The sequence below is a fragment of the Cricetulus griseus genome, chromosome 6 (genome assembly GCF_003668045.3).
Source record: "Cricetulus griseus strain 17A/GY chromosome 6, alternate assembly CriGri-PICRH-1.0, whole genome shotgun sequence".
Taxonomy (NCBI): domain Eukaryota; kingdom Metazoa; phylum Chordata; class Mammalia; order Rodentia; family Cricetidae; genus Cricetulus; species Cricetulus griseus.
The window spans coordinates 44030675-44055526 of record NC_048599.1 but is presented as its reverse complement, the minus strand read 5'-3'; the positions used below and the strand labels follow the sequence as shown (position 1 = coordinate 44055526).

General features: G+C 39.6%; 1 protein-coding gene across 3 annotated transcripts in view; it reads right to left on the bottom strand.

The window, feature by feature from the left end:
• Hao1 (hydroxyacid oxidase 1) overlaps positions 1 to 17388 on the bottom strand; it is a 95291-nt gene extending 77903 nt beyond the window's left edge. The window contains exons 1-2 of one of the 3 annotated variants that reach the window (XM_027421694.2): positions 17128 to 17388; positions 10761 to 10912 (exon numbers count right to left, since the gene is read on the bottom strand). In XM_027421694.2, the coding sequence (XP_027277495.1) occupies positions 10761 to 10912; positions 17128 to 17264 (289 nt within the window). In that variant the 5' untranslated portion in view covers positions 17265 to 17388. Of the gene's footprint in view, positions 1 to 10760; positions 10973 to 17127 lie in introns of those variants that run through there. The other 2 variants (XR_004770472.1, XR_004770471.1) reach the window with 2 other exon arrangements.
• Positions 17389 to 24852: the final 7464 nt, after the last annotated feature.

Genomic DNA, 24852 nt, shown 5'->3' with positions numbered 1-24852 from the left:
ATGAATAGCCATTCTCTCTGGCCTGGCTGCCTTGCTGCCCCTGGCACACTCTGGCTTGCATTTGGGCTGGCGTTTATCTGAATAAAGAAATCTTAGCCTTAGGGACTACAAGAGTGGGCATTTGTTCTCACATGGCTTGCCTGTTTCTGACATCACCTTGATGACACCCCTCTGTTCTCTGTTGATACCTACTGGGGACGTCATATGCTATATTTGTTCCCATATTCACCTCTGACTAGTTTTATACCAAAGAGCTAAAATGCATTACAGTAACTATCCTCAGTGTATTTACTCATCAACAGATGTGTTCCATATCTGGCTTATCCATAGTTTGCTCAGCTTCCTAGATTTCAGATTAGAAGGATGAATTAATGACTGAATCCAAATTTAAATGTCCAAAAATGGAAAGGGAGAAAGAGTAGTTATACAAAGCTGGGAGATTACAATTCACCAATTTTAAAATATCTTCCAAATTTTTAATACCAAGTCCACCAGTCTTATGAATAGGATGTTGAGTGATCAGATAAAACAAAGGCTCATCGTGCAGTGTGTAACATGGAAGAAACTAAGGCAGACCTGAAGATAGCCATCCACAGTCACACCAGAGAAGCTATGACTATTATTTGAAACATTAACCTGTGATAAACCATCACATACTAGGATTGGGGCACAATAACTGGGTAATTTGAAATACTTTCATTTCAAATGATTTATTTGGACATTATCTCTCTTCTATGGGAAAAGAGACTTGAGATTCCTAACTTATGTTTTGTAGAAAAGAAAAAGAAGAGAAGGAAAAAGAAAGATTATATTTGCTCAAAAGTCTAAACTTTTAAGATGCATTTGATTAAAATGCTCCTACAAAACTTAGTCACCAAAACATCTGTGCTGAAAACAATTTTGTTGGAAAAACGAATTTTGTCATCTGCACAGGAAGTCCTTGTGTAATGGGGAAAATATGTGGTGACAGAGTACCAAGACACCGTGTGTTCTAAACTCAAAGTCTGACATGCTGAAGTACTTGAATAAATGTACACCTTAATGTCCATCAAGTGTCAGCCCTTCATCATGAAGGGACTAACGACATGATCAACGCTGTTTTGAGAGTATCTAAAAGTTTGTTAGGCTTCTCTAGAAAAAGAAAGTTCTGGGGCACTTAATTAAATTGAAGTGTAACTTATGCTTGCACTATTCAGAAATGGTCAAACAAACCTTAAGTTGCCATTTAAGGGCTTTAACCAATTTAAGTACTTTCAACAAAGGGTAGGAAACCAGGCTTAATTTTACAGTTCTTTTAATACAAGTCACTTTCTGAAATAGAGAAGAGCATCTTCAAGGAGTACACTAGCTTGCCACTGTACTTTGAGAATTGTTACCATACTGAGGTGCTTGTAAAGAGCCTTGTCCCAGTGACACCTTGGAGCTCCCTAACTTGCTTCAGCCCATCTCTAGGGCACAATAAAACATCACCTCTCCTCTTTGTTATTCTCCCGTGCTCTGACTGAGTGGTCCAGTACTGGTGTAACTGGCAGGTAATGAGAAAGAGACGACACTGCAGTCGAACACTTCCTAATGATGAATGACTTAGATGAGTGTCAAGGTTCTACCAGGCAACTTCAACCAACTCCCACAGCTTAACCCCCTCAGTGCTGGGACACACTACACCTCAACTGTTCCCTGTCATATCTCAATGTCTATTAAGAAGTCACAAAAGCAAGCGCATGCTCTCAACAAAGCTACTCAATTAACCTAAGTTTTGGTGCACACTCCTTGATATCATGCCATTTGATGTTGTTTGTTAATACAGCTCAGGTCTAATTTTTAATAGCCATTTTGGATGGGCAAATTTTATTTCCTGAAAAGTGGTTTCGATACTGGACTTTCAAAACATGGAATTTTAAGATATGAAACTGTTTATTTATTTATTTATTTATTTACAGATTCTCCTTAACTTACAACAGTTCAACTTAGGGTTTTCTAACTCATGATAGAGAAAAAATAATATGTCTTCAGTAGGAACTGTACCTCAAATTTTGAACCTTATTATTTTCCCAGCCCAGCAACAGTCCAAATGGTGCTTGCTTGCCATATTGGGCAGTAGCTGTGCACTGTAATTCCAGTGGCCCAGAGAAGCACAGAGCAAACAATCAGTGTGAACTCAATAAGTCATAGGGTACAGAAAATCCCGTATATTCAATGCATTTTATCTTAATATTTTGAACTTAAAATAGGTTTATCAGGACACAATCCATTGTTAAGTTGGGAACACCTGCATGCAACAGAGTATTGCATATATTGTTTATGTTTGATTGTAATGTGTGTGTTATATGTGTACATACGTATGCAATATGTCCCACAGACTATTTTTGATTGTTGGAAATGCAGATTTAAACCATAAAATCAAGCTAAAATTACTTGGAAAAAATTTGGTGTAGTTTTTTTTATTTTTAATTTACTTGTTGGCATGCTCATCTTTTTTTTTTTTTAACCAAAATAAACTACTCCCTGCCAAAGGATTAGCTAACATAATTTGGACACAGTGTGAGGTGATCTTTTCTCTTCTGCTCCTCATTTTGTTTCTTCTTAGGAAAAAACGTGCAAAATGCTAGGCGATGAACAACTAAGTCAGAGTTGAAAGGGAGCCATACCTAGGTTGAACCCTTCTGTCCACCCCTGACTCGTCCTTGACAACAGCAACAATTTTCCAGGTCCATTTTAAGGAGAGGGCAGGGAGATAAAATCCAAATATTACACCTAATACAGCAAATACCCTTCACTTCGGGAAAAGAAAAAAAAATTGAATAAGCCCACTGCTTTGCCTAGATTGCATAAAACAGAACAATGAGGCCCTTTTTTTCATAGGAATGTATATCTTCCTGGTCACCTAGAATAACACATAAATATATAAATCAATAAAACTTTCAAAACTACATCGTTTGAGTTGGAAGCAAAGGAAATGACAATGTTTTCCTGTTGGGTGTTCTTTCAGTGTTAAGGCTGATCACTTAATCTCGGAAAATCCAGAAAATTCAGCAGCTAGAATGCTCTCCTCCACCGTGATAGCTTCTCTGGAGTGTGTAGCTCTTTGTGTTGCTCTCTCTTACACCTGCACCTTAATAGGTGGCCAATCACAGCTGAATCCCCAAACTTCACTTTGAAATGTTTTAGGCTCAAAAAGAAAGTGTTCAGATTTAATGGTTTTATGGCCCATCAAATCCTGTGTGGTAGCCTCTAATTGCATCCAGCGGTAGGGATTTCTTTTAAAACTTTTTTTGACAGTTTAATAAGAATTTGCTAATATGCTGAGCATTCCTGGAACGCATTAGTGAGGTGACTTCCTCTATATATGAGGTCCCAGCACGCCCTCATGTGGTCTTTGTCCACATAACAAGCTAGAAATAAAAGAATAAATTTATTATTACTCGGTTTAAAGCCAATGAATAACAGGCACATATAGTTCCATGGAAGATGGGGTAAAGTTTTATGATGATCATTATACATATAATGAGATAGCTTTCCTGGCAATGCCTGTAACACAGCAGCAAGCAATTGAGAACTCAGATTTGGGGCTGAAGAGATGGCACAGCAATTTACAACTAAGCTCCCAACCACAACAAAACTGACAAGAGAAGTCAGCATGGTCTGCCCATCTTGCAAGACAGAAACCAAATCTAACTGCAGCACCTATCTTATCAACTGGTAAGATAGATGACCATGCTTGCTAATACCTTCAACATGCAAAATACAGAAGTAGTTTATTTTCTTCACAGAAGAATAAGAACAAAAACTTAGAAACTGGCCGGGGGGGAGGGGGTAAAATCTCTTATTTATAGACATTTACAACTCACTAAATATTAGAATAATTTCATTTGTTAAGGGGTTAGTTAAATAATCTTTTTAAAAGCAAATCTTTTAGTCGCAGCACATGGCCTGACTGTGGTGGCTAAGAAAAGCTTGGGTGGTGGTGGTCCATGCCTTTAATCCCAGCACTCCAGAGGTAAGGGAGGGAATCTCTGTGAGTTCAAGGCAAGCAAGTTCCAGGACAGCCAAAGCTACAATGATAAACACTCTCTACAAAAACAAAACAGCAAAGCAAAACAATCCACCATGTTTCCCAGCCACACCCCTCCACTTCATAAGAGTTTTAGACACTGTAGTTTCTGTTGATGTATAATTCAAGATTCTTCACATTTGCTTCCAAGCTTTCCTACCAGCTTTTATTTTCTTTGGTTTAAGTTCTTCACAAAATCAAAAGGATCAAACATGGTATGGTTTTGGTTAATAGTCTTAGACTATCATATTGGGCTTGCTTTGAGTCTCCTGCTGAAATTAATGATATTTGGGAAATATCACTGGTTGACCAGAATATTATAGCCAACATCGACTAATTGAATAATGACATCGAGTAAAATATCTGATGTCACCCAGCCTGTTTCCACATTGACAGGGTTAAAGATCAGTCCTTAGGGATTTGGACCAATGTATTTTGGGACTGTGCTAAAGACTAGATGAGATAATAAATTGAAAAATCTGAGACACGTGAATTGCTCAATAAATGTTGGTTATCTTTCCACAAGACTTTGAAGTGTCACTTTCTGAATCTCATAAATATTTACCAAATATTTATCTGTGTCTTCAGCAAGATCCACAGATAAATGTGCCTCCACTTCCTGTGCTATATCCCAGGAGAGCAGTGAGAAAAGAAAGCAAATGCACTCAAGCACTGGTTCCCCATCCAAGCTCTCCAACCACTGCCACAAAACACACTCGAAAAGACAGAATCCCAGGAAAACGCAAAAGGGAAGCTATACACTTTGAATCATCTGTCTTTTTGCAGTTGATGAAATTTTAAATAGAATCAAAATCATGTTTTTAAAGTGTAACGATCACTTACTCTTCTTGGGGATTTTCTGGATTTTTTTTTGTTCTGTTTTTATTGATTTCTTTCACTGGTTTTGTTTCTTGGGTCTTGTGGTCATGGTTGTTATTATTTTGTTTTGTGATATAGCCCTAGCTGGTACTCATCCATGAACCCCAGTTGGCTACCAACTCACCACAACCCCTCCTCCCTGAACCTCCTGGACGCTGAAGTTGTAACCATGTGCCACCATGCTGAGCTGGTTTTGTTTTGCAGTTTTCTCATTGACATGTTTTCCTTCATGTTTTGTTTAGCAGTAGAAATCTTTCCTTAAAGAACTTTCTTTTGGAATACTGAACTCACAACATAGCAGTGGGCATGTCAGTGATGGCAAGGTTTCCAAGGTCCTTCAGAAGGGCCCCAAGCCCTTTGGGACATTGTATGCAAACCACTGGCCTTACTTAAGCAGGTCGCTTTATCAGTGAGGAAACAGTAATCCTAGAGAGTGAAAATGACCTGCCACAAGAAGCAAAACCAGTTAGTGGTGAATTTCCACATAAATCAGATGTCACTGCTGAACAGCCCTGGGACAGTTATAACCCACAAAAGTATTTGCTTTGGCCCACACACTGTTGTCCTAAATAGTGTTTTAGGGACTTTTGATTTATTTGCCAACATATAAAAATAAGGAATTGTACATTTTAAAAAGTTGAGATTTCTTGTTTCTTTTAAGATATTTGAAGATCTGGCTGCCTCTCCTCACTCCCTTGGGAACAGTAAGCTACAGCAAGGCCTTGGCTGCCCCCTTTGGGATACAACAGGCAATCACATGGTCTTCGTCACTGCATGGACTGTTACTTAGTTATCTCCACTATTCTTTGGACATTACACTTTAAGCTTAGACCTTAAAGTTAATTTTTGACATCCCTGTATAAATTGTAGGACAAAAATATTTAATGCAAAAAAGTGGTTTTCATTATGAAAAGGTATAAATAGAGTGTGCCTTCCTGAAAAGGGTTAGGCAAGGGGAAGATCTGGGGAATTGGAGGCTCTTGAGGAGACAGTGAACTGAGTGGCATGGCCCAGCACTGTAAACTTTTCTAGCTTTTATTTCATAACCCACACTACAACAGGTGGAATTGGAATATAAAGTTCTGACTTATAATAAGTGACTAGCTGTTTGCTAAAATGTAAAGGGCCCCTGAGTTTTGCCTGGAAACCCTGTGTGCATCATCATTGCATTTCAAAATTAAAAATAAAATGGACAGCTCATTCTACAACCATCAAGCACTGGGAAAACATAGAATCTGATCCATGGTCCTGTCAACTTGTGCCCACAGTGGTGACAGGACAAGGCAAAAAAAGGGGGGGGGCCTTTGAGTCAGAGTCTGTGAAGAAATCTGGAAATTACACAGGGAATGTGAGACTATGGTGCTGTGACAATGTCTAGAATTGTCAAGAGAGCATCATGGTTTCACAGATCAGACCATTTCCTATGGATGTGAAGGACCCCCATTTATTCTCATTGCACAGGCTGACAGGGACACTTTCTCCTGAGATTACAAATTAACCTCTGTCCTTTGAACTTAACCCCAACTTCCTTTCTTTGCAAATAGGCTGTGTCCCTGGTAACACAAAATTTAAAGGCTAGAGAATTAGGAAGGTGACAAAAATCTTCCAAAACTTGAATAGATTTCACAATATTCTCAAGGGTCAGACTTAGGTTTTCTAATTCTTTCTGGGAATAATGGAGTAAATCAATTAACAGCTTCTTCTTGCTTCTGTGATGATTCCCTGCATTTCAGAGAGTAATCTGCTAAACATGGACACTGCTCCATCGTTGCTAATCTTTCCTGTGGCTAAATAACAACATTCTCCACTGAGTCTACATTCCTCCAGAAGCCGAGGAGCACAATTCCTTACAGCTGAGATGAATCCCAAAGTGAGTTAATGGGAGTGGGAATGAGAGACGACGGGGAAGATAGATAAAGAAGAGAGTGTTCATGAGCAGCAACTTCGGCAGACACCTGTGACTCTGTCTCAGAGAGTGACAGTATCAGAAAATGCTGTGAGTTCTGGTCACTGAAAGCTGGTTTCTGTTCATCAGTGGCTGTGGCCATGGCTTGTGCTGAGGGCACCAAGCCACCCCACAGCGGACTTCTGTGAGCAAACACAAAATTCCAGGTTTCAAGTTACAAAAGAAAGAATGAATGAATTCAAATAACTCACTCAGCTGCAGCATCAGCTTGAGGACCTCTCCTTTTCCTGCCAAAGTCTCACTATCCCAGACCCTAATGCACAAACCACAGAACAATTCACAGACCATGTCCACACACACAAACAGACCAATAGCCTTTGATCTAAGTTGATGAGCATTCACCTACAAGATTAATTCTTCTAATATTAAAACAGGACAGCACATCCTAGGTGCTCATGAAAACACAGATGGAAGCCTGAAGAATACTGAGGTCCTTGCAGGAACTCCGGGGTATACATCTGTATTATAACCTGAAAAGGTGTTACTCAGATGGGAACTTCATCAAAGACACTGGATTCCAGAAGACAGAGTGGAAGACAGAGTAGCCCTTCTGCCTTTTCCACTTCATTCAAAGATAGATTGTGTGTGTCACGGTCCCAGAGTACTGCATTGCACATGCCTAAAGCTAGCTATAAATGAATGGTTTCTGATGCTATAACTCCTTTGGGGCATTTTCAAAACAGCACACAGTAGTTAGGAGTCACTGTTCAAGAAACAAATTGCTGGGATCTGGACAATTCCTGTCACTTATAAATAATGGGCAAGGGATTCATCTTCTATGTGCCTCAGTTTCTCATCTGTAAAATAGGCTTAATAATATAACTGCTTCTCTAGAATTTCTGAGAATACAGTAACTTGACAGCTGTCATGTATTTAGTCAAGTGCCTGGAAGGTGGTGAATCCTTGCTAAATAAATCTAAAAGGGCAAGAGTCTAATGGGCACTTAATACCAGCTCTTGGTTAGTGCCACGGAACACAATAATTCAATGAATAGTCCTACTTGGGCTGTAGCCTCAGTTTCTAAACAAGCATTTTCATTTAATTCCATCCCTTCCTTACCAGAACCGTTGGTACCATAGGGACTAAGTGGAGAGCACAGCCTATCATTACTGGTTATGGAAGCAGTTCTCTGAAACTTGAGACAGTAATGCCAAGTAATATACGTAAACCAGGTCCCTTACTCCACAGTGACTTACCTTTGCTGATTTCGTCTCCTCTTTTAAATCTGTTTTTCATTGTTTCCTTCTTGAACAATAATCCAAAGAATAGTTTATAAGGACAGGCCAAAAGCCACAGAATATAAAGTAATCCCCCACTCAGCCACTTTAGAAAATAATAGTAAATTACAGTAAGCATCTTCATCTTCAAACACCGTCTACTTAACATTGGTCTTATTGGTCTGGCTACTAACAAAAATATGAAATATGTGCCTTATTAGCATTCGTGGCTATTTTTTAAAGTGACTAAAGTATAGCAGCTAGCATGTTTGTAATCACAGCACCCAGGAGGCCGAGGCAGTAGAATCAGGCTGAGCTACACAATGAAGTTTTACCAAGAAAGAAAGAGAGGAGAGAGAGAGAGAGAGAGAGAGAGAGAGAGAGAGAGAGAGAAGAGAGAGAGAGAGAGAGACAGAGAGAGACAGAGAGAGACAGAGAGAGACAGAGAGAGACAGAGAGAGAGATTGAGAGAGAGAGATTTTTAAAAGGGACAAAAAGAGAAACAGATCATAATCACTTTCTGTATCATTTTCAAAATTTTGTTTCTTTTGGTATGCTTGATATTTTTTCATTGCATCTCTAATTATAAGTCAGTTCTCCCAACACCTGCCAAATAAAAATTGAAATCAGGAAAATCCTTATAAAAATCTTTTGCCTCGAAAAAGCATTATAGCATCCTATGAACTTCACATCTTAAATCTTTGATACAAAGTGCTAGATTATTTCTTAGATACTCTTTTTCCTATCCTCCCCATCTGTGTTAGAAACTGTACATTTCTTCATAATCCCACAGATATCTTAAAATAATTTTACATTTAGAAAATAAAATATAGGGTAATGACTTACACTCTTTGCATATTAGTAAATGGAATCTTTTTACTCGTTGACTCTTTTCTTTGTTTATGAATGTCTTATTTTCTTTCTTTTGTCTTTGTATCATTTTCTTCCTCAAGGATTGTTTGCATCAATTGGACATTAGCCCTTTGCAGTTTCTTATTTTCTCAACTATTTTTCAGTTTCTCAAAAAATATTCACAGTATCCCATGAAATATTGATATTTATGGAAATTTTGGTGCCCTGAAGTTTTAACCTAGTATGCCCATCTCTTCACTTTTCTTTTTTCCTGTTGCCTGAAACTTATCCCAATTTTAAATAGACCTACCCTACTACACTTTTTTTAGTCCAATCTTCCCTATCCACTCTCCATGCCTGGGGCTGTGTGTTTCTGGATTACCTTAAATAAACACTTGGTAACACTCTGAGGCTTCTCATCTGCATGTGGCTCCAGCATGAAGGACGCTGCTAGCCTCTGACCTGTGCTTCCACAGTACAACCTTTTTGTGTCAAAACAAAATTTTGATGTCCTTGGCAGAATCCTGTGGGAGTCATTTCAAGGAAGAAGGTAGATCCATTGGATTCTTTCTTCTCGGGATTAAAATGTTTTAAAATGGCTTTGAGTTCATGTTCTTTTGGCCTTCATCTCTTGCCCTGCTAGGCATCAAAAGATCTTAATAGCAATTCTTCACCAGCGCTTCTGCATTTCCAAAGCAGTATGTGCAGGGCTCTATGTATAGCTTTCAGTGTTGCTAGGGAACCAGGGAGTTAATCTATTAGCCGTGGTGAGAGGCTTCTTTACAGTTTGCTTTCCTCTTTGCGCCTTCCTGAGGCAGTGGGAAATGCTCTACTGGGAATAAAATTCACCCATAAAGTAGAGTCAAGTCCCAGTACCATGGAAGAAAACAGAATGAACCACTTCTGTGCTTGTTCTTTCAATATGTAAATCATATTGAAATCATATTTGTAAATCATATTTGGTTGGCAATAACCCACCACTGCCACTCAAGACCTAAAACCTTGGGCATGTTACTTCTCAGATCTCCATTTTTTGGATTTTGATAGTACTATGTAGCATGATAAATGAAAGACCTGGTGACTAATATTGGGATTCAAGCTTCAAGCTGAAGATCAGAAAAGCAAAGCATTCAGCCACTAGCTCTTACCTCTACCTCAGACTGCAAGGCAATCCTGGCTCCACCAAACCTCAGACTATAATACCAGAATGCCATGCTCTTCTCAATGTGGCTAGAGAATCCTGAGACTGAGCCTACTGAAGACCCTGCTCTTATCTTTTATACCTCTCTAGTGCTGGGATTAAAGGTGTGTGATGCCAAGTGCTGGGATCATCTTTGTGTGAGCTGTTTCTCTTAGCGCTGGATCAATTTTGTGTAGTTAATGTGGCCTTGAACTAACAGAGATCGGTCTACCTCTTCATCCTGAGTCCTGGGATTAAAAGTGTATGCCTGGCTTCTATGGCTTGTGGCTGACTTTGCTTTCTGAATGCTCAGGCAAGATTTAATAAATCATAAATAATATATCACCACAGTACTACTCATAAAACAACTATCATCTGCTTAGCACTTCTCTGTGACCCTCACAGAAACCCAATGTAACAACTACTAGCTTGATCCCTGTTTTGCACTGACAATAACCAAGAATAGAGATAATAGCTTGCCCTGAGCCACAAACTAGAAAGTTGATGGTAAATCCAAGATTTTTTTTTAAAAATAAAATCATTGTAGGAAGGGTTTTAGAGGAGGGAGCTGCTACTGCTCTCTTTCTTTGTCTGTGTTGAGCCCTCTTTTCCTACCTCTGACAGTGGCCAGCTCGCCATCCACATGAGCCATACACTGCATGGCAGTAGCCCCAGCACATATCGGCATGCTGACTCTCTGTCCTAAAACACTAGTCGACAGGTCGATGTCAGCAACATTCCGGAGCATCCGTGGATACAGCTTCCACCTAGAATTTAAATTATATGAATATTAATATGTATAATTTAGAATTTCAAAAGTGTAACCAAAACTTTAATGTATTTTTTAAAAGAGAAAATGATTTTTTTCCTTAAGCCAAATCCTTTTAATAAAGCTAAAAAAAATGGACAGTTTTAATGTTTGCTATCATGGAAAGTGAGCTGGATGACAATCACATGGGATATACACACATTAAATATTACATGGTATCCCATTATACATGCAGCTTGCTCTGTGTGTGTGTGTGTGTGTGTGTGTGTGTGTGTGTGTGTGTGTGTGTGTGTGTGAATTTGTTACAGTGTCAAAATATAAAACTGAAGATGGAAATGGATCCCCGTGTCATTTTTAGTAATGTCTGACTGACACAGCAGACACAGTTCTGAGAGCTATGACAAAACCAGGCAGCCATATGACAGCCAGGACAGCCACATCTTGGCCATTCAGTCATCCTTCAAATTTTCTTGTTTTCTTTTGCAGTGAAACTTTCTCCTCCCCACCTCAACTCCTGACAAACTTTGCTCTGTATTTTCATCATTATATTTCTGCTTTTAAAGAACAGCTTATGCATGGATTCACACAGTCCTCGGGCTTTTGAGTCTAGCATGAAGTGCTTAGCATCCATCTGTGCTGCTGTGTGTCATCAACAGTTTGTACCACTGGGCTGATGAGTCCTGTTTCACTTCATGGAGGGTACCACTCCTAGGGGACACTTAGAAGAGTTCCATTTTGTATTGGTGATAAACAAAGTAACTATGAACATCCACTTATAGGCTTTTGAGTGAGTGTAATTTTTATTTTACTTTTCCTAGGCCATTTTGAAGATGATCTACAAAGTCCTAGAGGTTACATTGGAACTTGAGAAGGCATAGATGAAGTAGCTCAAGGCAATTACTTTTATTAAAATGGCGATTGTTTTCTTCAAAGTTCTTGAACTAAATGCTGGATCCACTGAAGAACGATGGTAAGGGAAGAGCTGACTTTTTATTTTATTTTTATTATTTATTTTGCCAGTTAAGCCCTTTCCTCAGAGTAGTTCATAGGAACTAGGATTTCTAATTTTTGAAAATTATTGTGAAATATTTTTCCCGTGATTCCTCTATGTTAGAACAGAGGTTACCATTAAGCCAACAATAACAAAGTCCATAAATCTTCCCAGGGAATAAAGTGCCTTTCTTATCAGCAGAATGTATGTCCTTTACTTGTTTATGTTGATTGTTCTCCTCATTGTTGGTGGAGTAAGACAGAGAATTATTATAACAAATGTCTTGTTCAGACACATGTGCAGGCCTAGCCCACTGTCCCAGTTAATTTTCTGGATTTAACTCTACTTCTAAAGAGGTTGAGGTGGATGTTGTTCTTGCAAATACAGCGAGGTGTGACTTCAAAGAGGAGATGATGGGAGAGACCCTCATTGCAGGAAGCCGTTTTCCTAGGAGAGCGGCCGCTGATGGACAGTTGGTAGTTCTGCCTTGAGGACTTGCTAGAGGTCGCTAATCTAACCTTTCTCACACAGCAAACAAAAACCATACCATAACACGAAGTTTCAGTGTGTGATGCCTGTGCTGAACGTCACAATTGTCATCATTTTTCTGCACTGTTCCTGTAAATCATCCTCACTACAGACACTGGGATTCCCATTTTGAAAGGGGGGGATGCAGAAGCCGGGAAAGAGTTTCTATTACCAATCATCTCTAAGTGCTTCTGGAATGAAAGAGCTTTTAATAGTGGTGGCTGACACATCAGCTTTGTAAAGCATTAATATTAATATGTACTTATGACTGAAGGAACAACTTCATGAGTACACACAAAATTGCAGGGCACTGACTGGCTCTCCTCTCTCTGTCTCTGTCTCTGTCTCTATCTCTGTCTCTCTCCCCCTCCTCTTCTCCCTTTCCCTCTCCCTCTTCCCCTCCTCTGTTTCTGTGTGCGTGTGTGTGCACGCGCACATGCACGCGTACATGCCTATGTGTGTAAAAAGTGCCTTTTTAATTTACAAACCACAGCTCATGCTGTCCATAAATGGCAGCCTTAATTCATCCACTAGGTGGCGCAGTCACCTTAGTAACAGCTTGCTCCCACTTTCCCATTAATTTATTTTCTATTTCATGTTACTACAGAGACTCATCAATCCCCACATTTCTCAGCATAATTAAATAAAGCCAGCAGAACAGAGAAGTGTACATCTCCTAAGGTGTCCTCCAGGTTTTGTGTATTTTCCCCAAACCAATAACTTTGCCAGGTAGTTTCAGTGGATTTTTGACCCATCCAGCCCAAAACTACCCCAAATTTAAATTGCTGTCACTCAATTATCTATCTAATAATGCTTCTCCGTAACCTTATGCTTCTGTCACATGGCATCCACTTTAGGAAGAGGCTGTGAAGATTGAGAGAGCAGCTGGACCACAGACTAATAAGTCTTTCAAAAGACTGAACTGAGCTGGGCGTTGGTGGTGCACACCTTTAATCCCAGCACTCAGGAGGCAGAGGCAGGAGGATCTCTGTGAGTTCGAGGCCAGCTCTGGTCTCCAGAGCGAGTGCCAGGATAGGCTCCAAAGCTACACAGAGAAATCCTGTCTCGAAAAACCAAAAAACAAAAACAAAAGACTGAACTGCTGAACTGAACAAAGGAATCACAACAAGACTTTCAGCCTACACATCACACAGAGCAAGGCCTCGTGCTAACTAATCAAAAATTCAAGAGATACACACACTTCCTGGAATATAGCTGCTCCCTGAAAGAATTCACAAATTGCACAACACTGAAGCCTTCTACCTACTTTTCACCAACTAAGTAACCAGAATTGACTTTTCCAGAAATCTAAAATGCCATCACATGGATTTCCAATCCCTTCATCTTAACTTAACTTAAGTTAAATTTAAAGCAAATGATTGGAAAAGCTCCTTCCTCACTTATATAATGTGTCGGCTGAGAGATGCTATGACATTTCTACTTATGTAACACTGAAAACACCACTAGTGAGTTTGTATTGTTTCTCATGCAACAAAGTGAGGTTGACATCACTTTTATCTACCATATAGTTCAAATGAAGCCTCCCAGTTGTCAGTGTCATTCAGGATGCAGCAGAAAAGAGGCAGATTCTACTTCTGATGTCCGGAGATCCTGCTAAATACTCAAACTATGAAGTTAAGTTTCCACAAAGAAGACCTTCAGGGAAAGGCACAGAGCCTGTGACTGGGTGAGGAAGCTCCTTTACATCTGAGTGTGAAAGAAATAGCATATCAAACTTTTTCAAATTGGTTCCAATATGGTCAGGCTATTCAAAATGAAGCAGGCTGGCATTCTGACATTTGCCTTGTTCTTATGTATTTGCCAGAGGAAATTGCATTCTTCTTGGTGGTTCATTTTATTCATTCTTTCATGTGTTTTGAGGTTTTTTGGGGGGGGGGTATTTTTCTGGTCAAGATAATACCAATCCCAAGTCATACCAAGAAATACCTCCCAGAGGTGCTGGGTCACACAAGTGGCCAAAGTTTTCAGAAATCCAAAACGTGGTTGTCAGATGTGAGTATTGATGGATAGGGCCAGTGGGGATGCTCCCTCTACTTGCTGGAGGGAAAGGGGGTGAACTTCACCAATGCCTTTGAAACACCCCAACATTTGTCATGATGTTATCTGATGTTCGATTGTTTTGTAGTCTTTATTTGAAACAGAATGAAAAGCCTCAGGGTGACTTTCTTCTCGCTATCAACCCAATGCCACCAAAGCCAGCAGAAATTCTAATCTTGCTTCAATATGACCAGCTCAATGACAGAAAGCAAGGGATTATGGGTCATGCAGGGAGCTACACAACAAAAGAGGAACTGAGATGTTAGATTGGTAGTCATGCCTGATGATTGTTGTAGTAAAAACACTAAGAACAGGTTTTCCTCTGAAGAAATTTGCTCAATACATTTTAAATTTCTTTAAAAAAATAAAAATAATTATCAAGTTTCATAAAGGACATAGCACTGCAAATCCAGTTGCATTACCTGTGTCCTAGGAATAAATTAGTCCACACATAGGTTGCTATTTCTAATGGGAGTGCTATAGAATTCACTAAAGCCAAGAGGCTCATCTGGTTGGTTACAACTTGGAAGTCACCATGACACAGAAAGTTTTTAGAATTTCTCGGTTTGGCAAGGTAGTCTGTTTTGCTGTACTCCTTTGCTCTCTCTTGGGAAGATGTTTGGGGACCATTCTACATCATTTCCACCCACTAGATATGAAAGCTAAGTCAATGTGCAGCCACTGATGCAAGTTCCTGTTGGTAGGAACCTTCTATGCAGATCATTGTTAAGTCTTATGATGGGAGAGGTCCCTCTTTTTGTATGTCTGTCTTATTGGTTGACAAATAAAGCACTGTTGGCCAATAGGGAAGCAAGCTAGGTGAGACTAGGAGAGAATGAGGATTCTGGGAAATGTAATAAAAAGGAGTCACCATGTGATCCCAGGGAAGAGAGGACGCATGCCGCTGCCATCCTCCATAAGTCTTTATAAAAATATAGACTAATGGTTATGGTTGACACTTAAGACAGAGCTAGCAAATAAATCCTAGTCAATGGCCAGCAGTATTGTTATTAATATTAATCTCTGTGTGTTATTTGGGTGTCCTAACATGGCGGCAGAATTCAGGCTCCTGGCGGAAATAGTTATCGTTACAGTCCTAAGCTTTGTAGCAATCTTGTCTGTGAACAACAGCTTACAATGTAAGTCAAGCAATTGTCCAGGCACGTTGGCACATTCCTGAAGCATTCTGGAAGTAGAGTTGGGAGGGTGGCTCCAAGTAACAGACTAGACTGGTGTGCATAGCCAGTTTGACATTACACAGAACTATTTTGTGGGACTATAAGTAAGTTAATAAGTTGAACCACATGAGATAGGGTATCTAAAGGGGTAGAGAAGGCTGCTTACAGATGGACTGGGTGATCACCAGCAGCAATGCTGAGACACCAGCCCTGTACATCAGCCAAGGCCTGAAATGTCTTTTGGCTATGAAAATCCAGTAGGGCTAAAATGTTGTTTAAGGAACACCTAGGAAAGCCATTTACCTGATGAGTACAGTGACATGGTCCCAAGAAGGAACATTTACAAGAGCAGGAAATGTTGAAGTCCCAAATATTTTTAAAAAGTGATTGGAAAAACGTTAAGCTCCTGTACTGTTAACCAGATCCCCATCCACAACTTCTCCAGAATTTATGAATTCAAGAAGGATCCAGAGAAATCTGGATAGAGAACTTCAGAGACGTCCCTGGGAAGATGTCCCATATTTCACTCTGCCATTACCAACCTGTGTGTAAAACGGCTGCTTCCAACAAGACACTGCCTTCATTAAGAGGATTTAATGTTTTATAATTCAGAAACATAAAGGAAGAAATAAGGAAGAAGGCAGATTTTCTGTCTCTGGATATTTTCTGTCCCTTTCCATTTAATGAATCATCATGAGTGGGGAACGCTAATATCTACTGCCATCACTAAGGACCACAGTGGAAGAGGAATGCCATGGGAAGACTGAGGTGTGGTAAAGACTCCATCAGCTACTCAGCTGAGAAAATAAAACAAAACAATAACAAAGGAACATCCACTTAAATTTGTTTTCTTTCCATCAAAAAGAAAGCACAAACCATAACACCTACCATCTGAAATGTGAAAGACTTGGGAAAATTAATTGGGGGGGGATGAAGCCCTTTAGGGGAGGTGAAAGACAGCAAGGGGGGAAGACGAATGCTACACAGACACATTGAAATCTAAGTGAAAGCATAGACAGTCATAATCAAAATGAATGATCACAGAGAAGGCAACAGGATGAGAACATCTGAAGCAGTAATCCTGTCTGGTTCAACTGGATAGGGTGGCTATCTTGAATTTAAAGCCATCTTACTATTCTGCCAATACAGGCATTCCCTGTCACACTCTTATAAAAAGTAAATGGGGTCATCAGCGTTAATGACAATTGGCATGCATAGTTGAATGAATTACTGTCACAGTTCAAGTAAAGGTAGGACTCACTTTTGCCACCAATCCCTGGGCTTATAATACTTCAACGTTTCAGACATTAAGATTTCTCACATGCCATAAATTTTCTACTCTTTATTAATTACAAATCCAGGCCATTTCACACCACTGTAACATAAAACTACATCTCATTCTGATGCTGTATCTTTGTATAGTATTAAAACACAACTTTAAATAACAAAGTTTCTTACCTAGAAAATGCTCTAATATTATCAGCCAAGGTCTCCTGATCATTTGCCCCAGATTTGTAATAATCGTATACTGACTTTTGAAGCACTGATCGGGCATGCTCTTCATAATCATTGATACAGACCAGACGGAGCAGCATTGTAGCAGGATACAACAACCTGAGATATTCTAGGGGTTTTTCATGAACTCCTTTCTATGCCCAGACAATTCCATTATTTGTCAATTATTAATAGACTTTTGCCAAAGTTCATATTTAATTCTCTCTTGCTTACATCAAATGGACAAACACTCTATGCCTAGACTTTGACATTTCCTGTGCTGACTAGCCACCAGATGTACCTAAGATACATGGAGTTAGAGCTCAGGAGTTGGCAGAAATGATAAATCAGAAGTTAAGGGACTGACCGGAAACCACCCTTGATTTAGTTTTACCTCAGGCCGAGTCTTTCAACACTTTTCTTTGGCACCTACAATGGGCTACTTCCTCCTCATTTCCCATCTACACTTGTACAATGCAGATGCCATATGAAAGCAATTAACATAAAAGGCTATAGAGCAAATTAATTATCCATCAAGTGCAGAGCTTCTGCACAATACAAATTTCACCAGATCAGAAATATTTGGCTTTAGTACAAAGCACTATAGCTTATTCTTGGGTTCATATTGCTCTGGAGGTGACTGAGGGCAGAGCCATTCTAAAAGGCCATGTAGTCTCATCCTAAAATCCCACCCTGTCATGGAATAGCTGGGGAACATTTGGATGAGTAATGCATGGCTAGGAAAACAATGGAGTTAGCCTCAGACAGGCCTGAATTTCAACCCAGTAGACTATACTATGAACAAATGTTCAACACTTGAATTCCAAATGCCTAAATGTGTGAGCAGTTTCTCTCTTGAAGGTGGGATCTTTCTTTCCAATGCAAGGGGTACACAAAGTGTCATAGAATCTGTGGTTTATGAAAGATCTCAGCAAGAAGGTAAAGTCTTGAAGCATAAAGTACGATAATTGCTCTCAGGTGAGATTACTCCTTAGTCTGTGTCCTGTATTCCAGAAACAAGTACCCACATCATGTGCTAACTGGCAGAGGACCAGGCTCTCTTCTAGTCTTACTTCCTGATCTTCATTTAACAGTTGTCTTTCAGTGCTCTTTTGACAAAAACCAAACTAAGAAAAAGTAATACCAAAACCAAATCTACAGTGAAATGTAAAGGATGTGTCATCACTGAAAACAAAGCTCGCAGGAGGTAGTTTTATTTTTTTATGTGAAATACACAAGCACAGATTCATGTGTTGGATGTTTACTCCCTGGTTGATCCTATGTGAGGTTCTGGAAAGTGTAGGAAGTGAAGACTGACTGGAAAAAGTAAATCATGGAGGGAAGTTCCTTGGTGGTATCCTGCATCTCTCCCTTTCTCTTTACTTACTGTCTTCAGGAGATGACTAGCATGAGATGGCAAGGGTGAAAGATGAATGCTACACAGACACATTGATATCTAAGTGAAAGCGTAGACAGCCATAATCAAAATGAATGATCACAGAGAAGGCAACAGGATGAGAACATCTGAAGCAGTAATCCTATCTGGTTCAAATGGATAGTGTGGCTATCTTGCATTTAAAGCCATATTCCCAGTCTGTCAATACAAGCATTCTCTGTCACACGCTGATAAAAAGTAAATGGAGTCATTGGTGTTTATTATGGCATTGTGATGTCCTGTTCAAATGTATGGGGCAAACAAAGAATTGACCAGAACAAACAACTTCTTTTAAATTATTTGTATCAGCAATTCTTTATAGAGCAATGAGAAGATCACACAGTAGGAATTTAGTAAACATTCCCCCACTCTCATCTTCTACTTTACCAACATATTTTTGTAAATGAAGCTTTTTTCTTAATCACAGTTACATAACCTCTAAAGTGCAATGAAATATCTGAGATTCCTTCCTTTCTAGTAGGTCATTGCTGTTTTGCACTCATGCCCATCCTTTTGAAGAGTTCTTTGCTTAGTTCAAGTTATTTTCTACACCGTCAGGAGGATTATATTCAACAATAATCTTTATGTCGCCAGATTCTTTGGAGAATTGTCTTAGCTTGGACTTACAAAACTCTACTGAGTGAGCAGCATGATACAGTATAGAATAAAATATATTTTTTAAAAGATTGTGTTTATTCGTTATGTATACAATCTTCTGCCCACTTGCCAGCAGAGCGCACCAGATCTCATTCAAGGCGGTTGTGAGTCACCATGTGGTTGCTGGGAATTGAACTCAGGACCTCTCTCTGAGAACTCAGTCAGTGCTCTTAACCGCTGAGCCATCTCTCCAGCCCTAGAATAAAATATCTTACACTGGGTAAAGAACCTCTAAATATATTTTTAGATGGAAAAGCATTGAAGAAGAAAAATGTATTACTAGAACTCCATGTATAATCTATGGTTTAGTTTGGACCTGAAAGCACAGGAGACACCCAGAGCCTAGTGAAATGTCATGTAAAATCCCACAATGTTGATCACCAAGAGGAGCAGAAGACAGAGTAAGGGAATATCCATTTCCACTCTTAACAAAGCAACTAGTAGACAAAAAGAATGGTGACGTGTTGAAGAAAATGGAAATAAACCAGTAATAAATATAAGCTTGAAACTGTTTTAGGAGAAGATTTTGATTGAGTCAAAGGAGATTTGTTTGGTTTATCAATGATTTCCTGTTTGGATTGATACTGAATTGTATATAGGCACATTCCAATGTTCCCCAATGGTTCAAATTGCTATGCGAATGTACCAACCTCTTTGTGTTGACAAGCAGCATCACAGCATGAGAGAAGCACTGTTATGAAAGTTGATCAAAGGAGTCTTAACTGCCCCCATCTGACAGCTAACAACATCATTAGGAAAGCTAATCAAAGTCTTAGCTGCTGCTCAGTACAGATTCAAAATTGGTTTGCAAATTAAACAACCTATCTTTACAGAGCCTACCCTTTGCAACAACTGCTAAAAATTATTAATTGTGCTTTGCAACTTACATAATTAGGATGGTGAGGCAGTTTAGTACTGTTAATAAATTTGGGGGGGCGGGGTTTCCAGACAGGGTTTCTCTGTGTAGCTTTGGAGCCTATCCTGGCACTTGTTCTGGAGACCAGGCTGGCCTGGAACTCATAGAGATCTGCCTGCTTCTGCCTCCCAAGTGCTGGGATTAAAGGTGTGTGCCACCAACGCCCGGCCTGTTAATAAATTTTAAGCAGGTCAAATCCCAGTGAAACTAAAGATGGGAAATAAGAGTCAGAAATTTTCAAAGTATGATCCTGGACCAAGAGCTGAACATCCTTGGAAGTGGATGGTAAACGTGCATGAGTATCCGTGGGTCTGCCCCTGATGAGACACTCCAGTCAACTCTGCTCTATCAGGCCATGCTGGTGACTGTGACTCACAATACTATTTGAGAGCCAGGTCTTATGCAAGAAAAGGATAAAAGAGGAAGATTGAGTTTTAAAACAGATCAACCAAACATCCACTCTCCTTCACTGCTGTTGCAGGCCATTGGTGGATTTGGAGTGCTGTCTTAGAAATTAAACAGTGAAATTCACAGTCCTCACATTTCGTCAATCTCTTGGTGGATAGGAATAAAAGAAGAGGCTGGAGTTTAAAACATCCTTTGCTGATTCGTGGCAATCACACTATCTAAATATCACACATTCTTTCAGAAACAATACCGTCTGCAAATTTTCCCCGGGGGCCCTTTGCAACAGGGTGCTTAAGAGTATGGGCGAGACAAGTTTAGCTTTTACTCAAGTGGCTTAGAGGATGCATGTTTGAAGCTACTGCAACCCTGATCTCATATCTGAGAATCAGGATTGATGCCAATGCAAATATTCCTTTCCTCTTACTCAATGGCCAAAACATTGGAGCTTTGAGTTTTCATTTCTGAAACTGGGCTTAATAAAACTTAATTTACTTCTTATCCTCCCTAGTTTCCCTTCAATAATATTACCCCCAAATCTCCCAATCCCTTTGGACAGTTCCGAAACCACAAGATGGTCTTAATGAACGAACACCTACTTGCTCCTAAATCTCCAGTAAAATTTAAGCCTCAGCTCAAAGGAATCAATGAGAACTCTACATTTCTTGGTGCTTTTATGCAATATGCAATTTAGACTCTTGCTTGGAGAATGTCTAATTTCCTGTTTTTATCATTTTAAGGGGCTTTTTATTAAAATGAAGGATGGGATTTGGGGGACAAATCAACCATTTCCTCCATCTTTGGCATCAAAGGAAACTAAGTATTCCAACATCTCTAGCTCCAAGAGAAAGCAAAGACCCTCAGGCACCATAGATGGCAGAAGACAGTGTCCTCTACATGTACAAAGTGCATTTCCATGACTACTCATGACTTTAGCATATCTTTTTACATGTTTTGAGTTTTTTATTCTTTATCTCTGTGAAATCTTTTGGCCATATTTTGTAATAGAATGTTTTCACTTGATTGACAGGTTTTCTTTACACACTTTGAGTACAGAGCATTTTCTGCTATGTATATATATGTTCACTAACTTCTGTTTTCATTTCTTAATAATTATTATTTTTAAGTGTGTGTGTGTGTGTGTGTGTGTGTGTGTGTGTGTGTGTGTGTGTGCCTGTGAGTGCAGAGTTCACAGAGGCAAGAAGAGGGTGTCAGATCTCCTAAAGCTGGAGTTACAGTTGTGAGTAGCCACTTGACATGAATGCTGGAAACTGAAATTGAATCATGTGTAGGAATTACCAGCCATTTGCAAAATTCTTGACTCGCTTTCACAGCCTAATTTTGCTGAAGTCAGCTTCAAATATTCATAATGGAGAACTGTGATACTAGTCTCCCTGTTTTCCCATTCTTCGTGATGCCCTTTTCTCCATCGCCTCTCTTTCTCTTTGTACTCTCTTCCCAAGTTACCCGTCCTTCCTTCTCTTCTTCCATCCATTGTTTATTTTTGTCCCTTTCTTTACTTTCTGTTTTAAGCTTTCCCTTCATTTTGTATTCTTATTCTTTTTTCCTCCATTCTCTTCCTTCTTTTAATTATCTTCCTTTTAGGTTTGCTTGCCCTCTGCCCCCTCTTCTGTCACAAGTGGGAGACAGGTAATTTCCCTGTAATTATGTAGCACATTTCCTGCACCTAAAAGGGGGTAGGGTAAAATTTTAACATGAGGCCGTTGCTTCCTTTTGAGGTCTTGACTCTTAGCTGAGGTTAAAGGGCATGTAAATGTTTACAGGTTTCTGTGCAGAGTTTTCTCTTGTCCTCTGGAACAGAACTTGGCAGACAAGTTTCCTAGGGAGGGTATACAGGGTCAGTTGACTTGAGCTTGCCCTACATCAAGCTGTTGTTGTTGTTGTTGTTGTAGATAGTAGTATGTTTGTCAATGGTTTTAAAATATTCATTTGATTTTTTTGAGATCACAATCTAATAATTCTCCCTTCCCTTTCCTCCCTCTATGCTCTCATAAGCCCCTCCTTGCTCTCTTTCAAATTCAGTACTTCTGTTTTCACTGACTGCTGTTATTTACATATATGCTTATGTGTATACATATATATATTCCTAAATACATAAATATGTCTTGCTCAGTCTGGATAATGTTACTTGGATGTGTGTTTTCAGGGATGACTACTTGATACTGGACAACCAATTGGTGTGCTTTTCCCTGGGGGGGACTATTTCTCCAGCCCTCAGTGTTCTATTTATTTATTTATTTATTTATTTATTTATTTTTATTGTGTATCCCTGCAGGCCAGAAGAGGGCACCAGAGCTCATTGCAGATGGTTGTGAGCCACCATGTGGTTGCTGGGAATTGAACTCAGGACCTCAGGAAAAGCAGCCAGTGCTCTTAACCACTGAGCCATCTCGCCAGTCCGCTCTCAGTAGCTGACTCAGTGGATGAATTTCCCTGCCTGTTTAAGACCTTATTAGTTTTGTTTAGCTTTCCCACTGTCAAATCATCCCATATGTGAGATGGGAAGTTTCCCAAGACACACTGACCTTTCACTAAGGGTATTGTCCTACTGGTCTCTAGTCCTCATATGAGATTTTCCATGTTGCCTCCCCACTAACACAGCTGCAAACACCACCATGCTTTGTACTTGGGGCTCATCAGACACATGTGAGAATCTTCAGCCATTCACCTGTCTGCCTCAGGTTTTCCTTGACCTCTTACATTTGTTGTTTTGCTTTGGCTTATTAAGAATAGCCAATATTTTCTCAGAACTTCATCAAAACTTTGTAAAAAGTTTGTATTTCCCATCTGTAGGTACTTTGTTCAAAGTCAGACTAGTCTATGTTCTGTTAATTAAGGGCCTTTAAGAACTGGCCTTTTTTCCTACAGAAATTCAATTTTTAATATTGTCAAACAAATCTATGCTATTGCTAATGGCTTGGTCTTTTAGTCTTATTTTTAATAATCCTCCAGACACAGGACTAGAGGGATAGCTCAACAATGAAGAGCACTTATTCTTACAGAGGACAGGAGTTTGATTTCTAGTACGCAAATTGGGCTGCACACAACTGCCTTGTAACTCCAGCTCTAGGAATCAGAAGCCTTTCTCTATCGTTCATGGGCACCTGCACACATAGCTTCACATGCCCTCACACCCCCCACACATATACACATCAATAAAAGAAATAAATAACTCTTTAATACGCACCAGGAATCTTAAAGGCATTCTCCCTTGTTTTCTTTCATCTGCAACTGACCTCCATCCACTGCACTGGTCACAGTTTGTCTTCAGTAAACAAAATGGGCCAAACATTTGATACAACAAATCTGTTCAGCTCCCCCTTTCAAGGCACAAGGAGATAATACATTCCGACTCTCTTGTACTTGGGACCAAGCTGGTTCTAGGCCATGCAAACAATTCTGAGATATGACCAGTCAGTGTCTATGACAGTTAAACTGGCGCTAAAGCACAAAATACCAAAATAAGGTCTTTCCTCTCTCTCTCTTTTTTCCATGGCAGAGTCCACAGTTTTCCATGGCAGAGTCCACAGCTCTAACGGTGGTAGTTATGCCAGCCCGACATTACCAACCCCAGCATAGAGGCCTGGGACATAGTGTGCCTACAACTATAGTGCTGCCATTCCAAGTCACACAATTATTGCAATCTTCCTGACACAAGTCATAGAACAGGAGTTTTCTTGTTTTAACAAATAATTACCAGTTGTTTTACTATCACTCATTGACTAGCTCATCTTTCTTCCCTCAATAAATAACACTTTATACAGAAAACTTCATCTCATGTATATGATTCTTTCATTTTAGTACATAGCCCCCCAACTTCTTATGGCAATATTTCCTACTTGTACACAAAGATGTTACCCAGGTGGCAATAAAGGAAGATGGGCCACAGATGGCAGATGGGATGCTCTCTGTAAAGAGTGTACCATACATCAAAGAGCAACCTCTAAGGGACGAGATTCATAGAGCAGAGTTGCTCTTGGGGCAGAAGGCATAATAGTGATGATGTCATTCTCACAGATGTTAGAGATTAGGGGTATAAACTGAAAGACCTTCAGCTAGATGGTTGTTGTTGTTTTTTTTTTTTAAAACTATAGTCTTCTGAGAGTGGGAAAGGCTCTATACATTTCAATCAGTACTTCATTTCTTCAGGTAAATCATCTGGATTTAGACAGGAAAGACAACTCCACCAAAGGAGAATCCAAAAGGAAGTCACCTCTCATGAATGTGCCTCACAGAACAAGCCTCGCCCGTTACA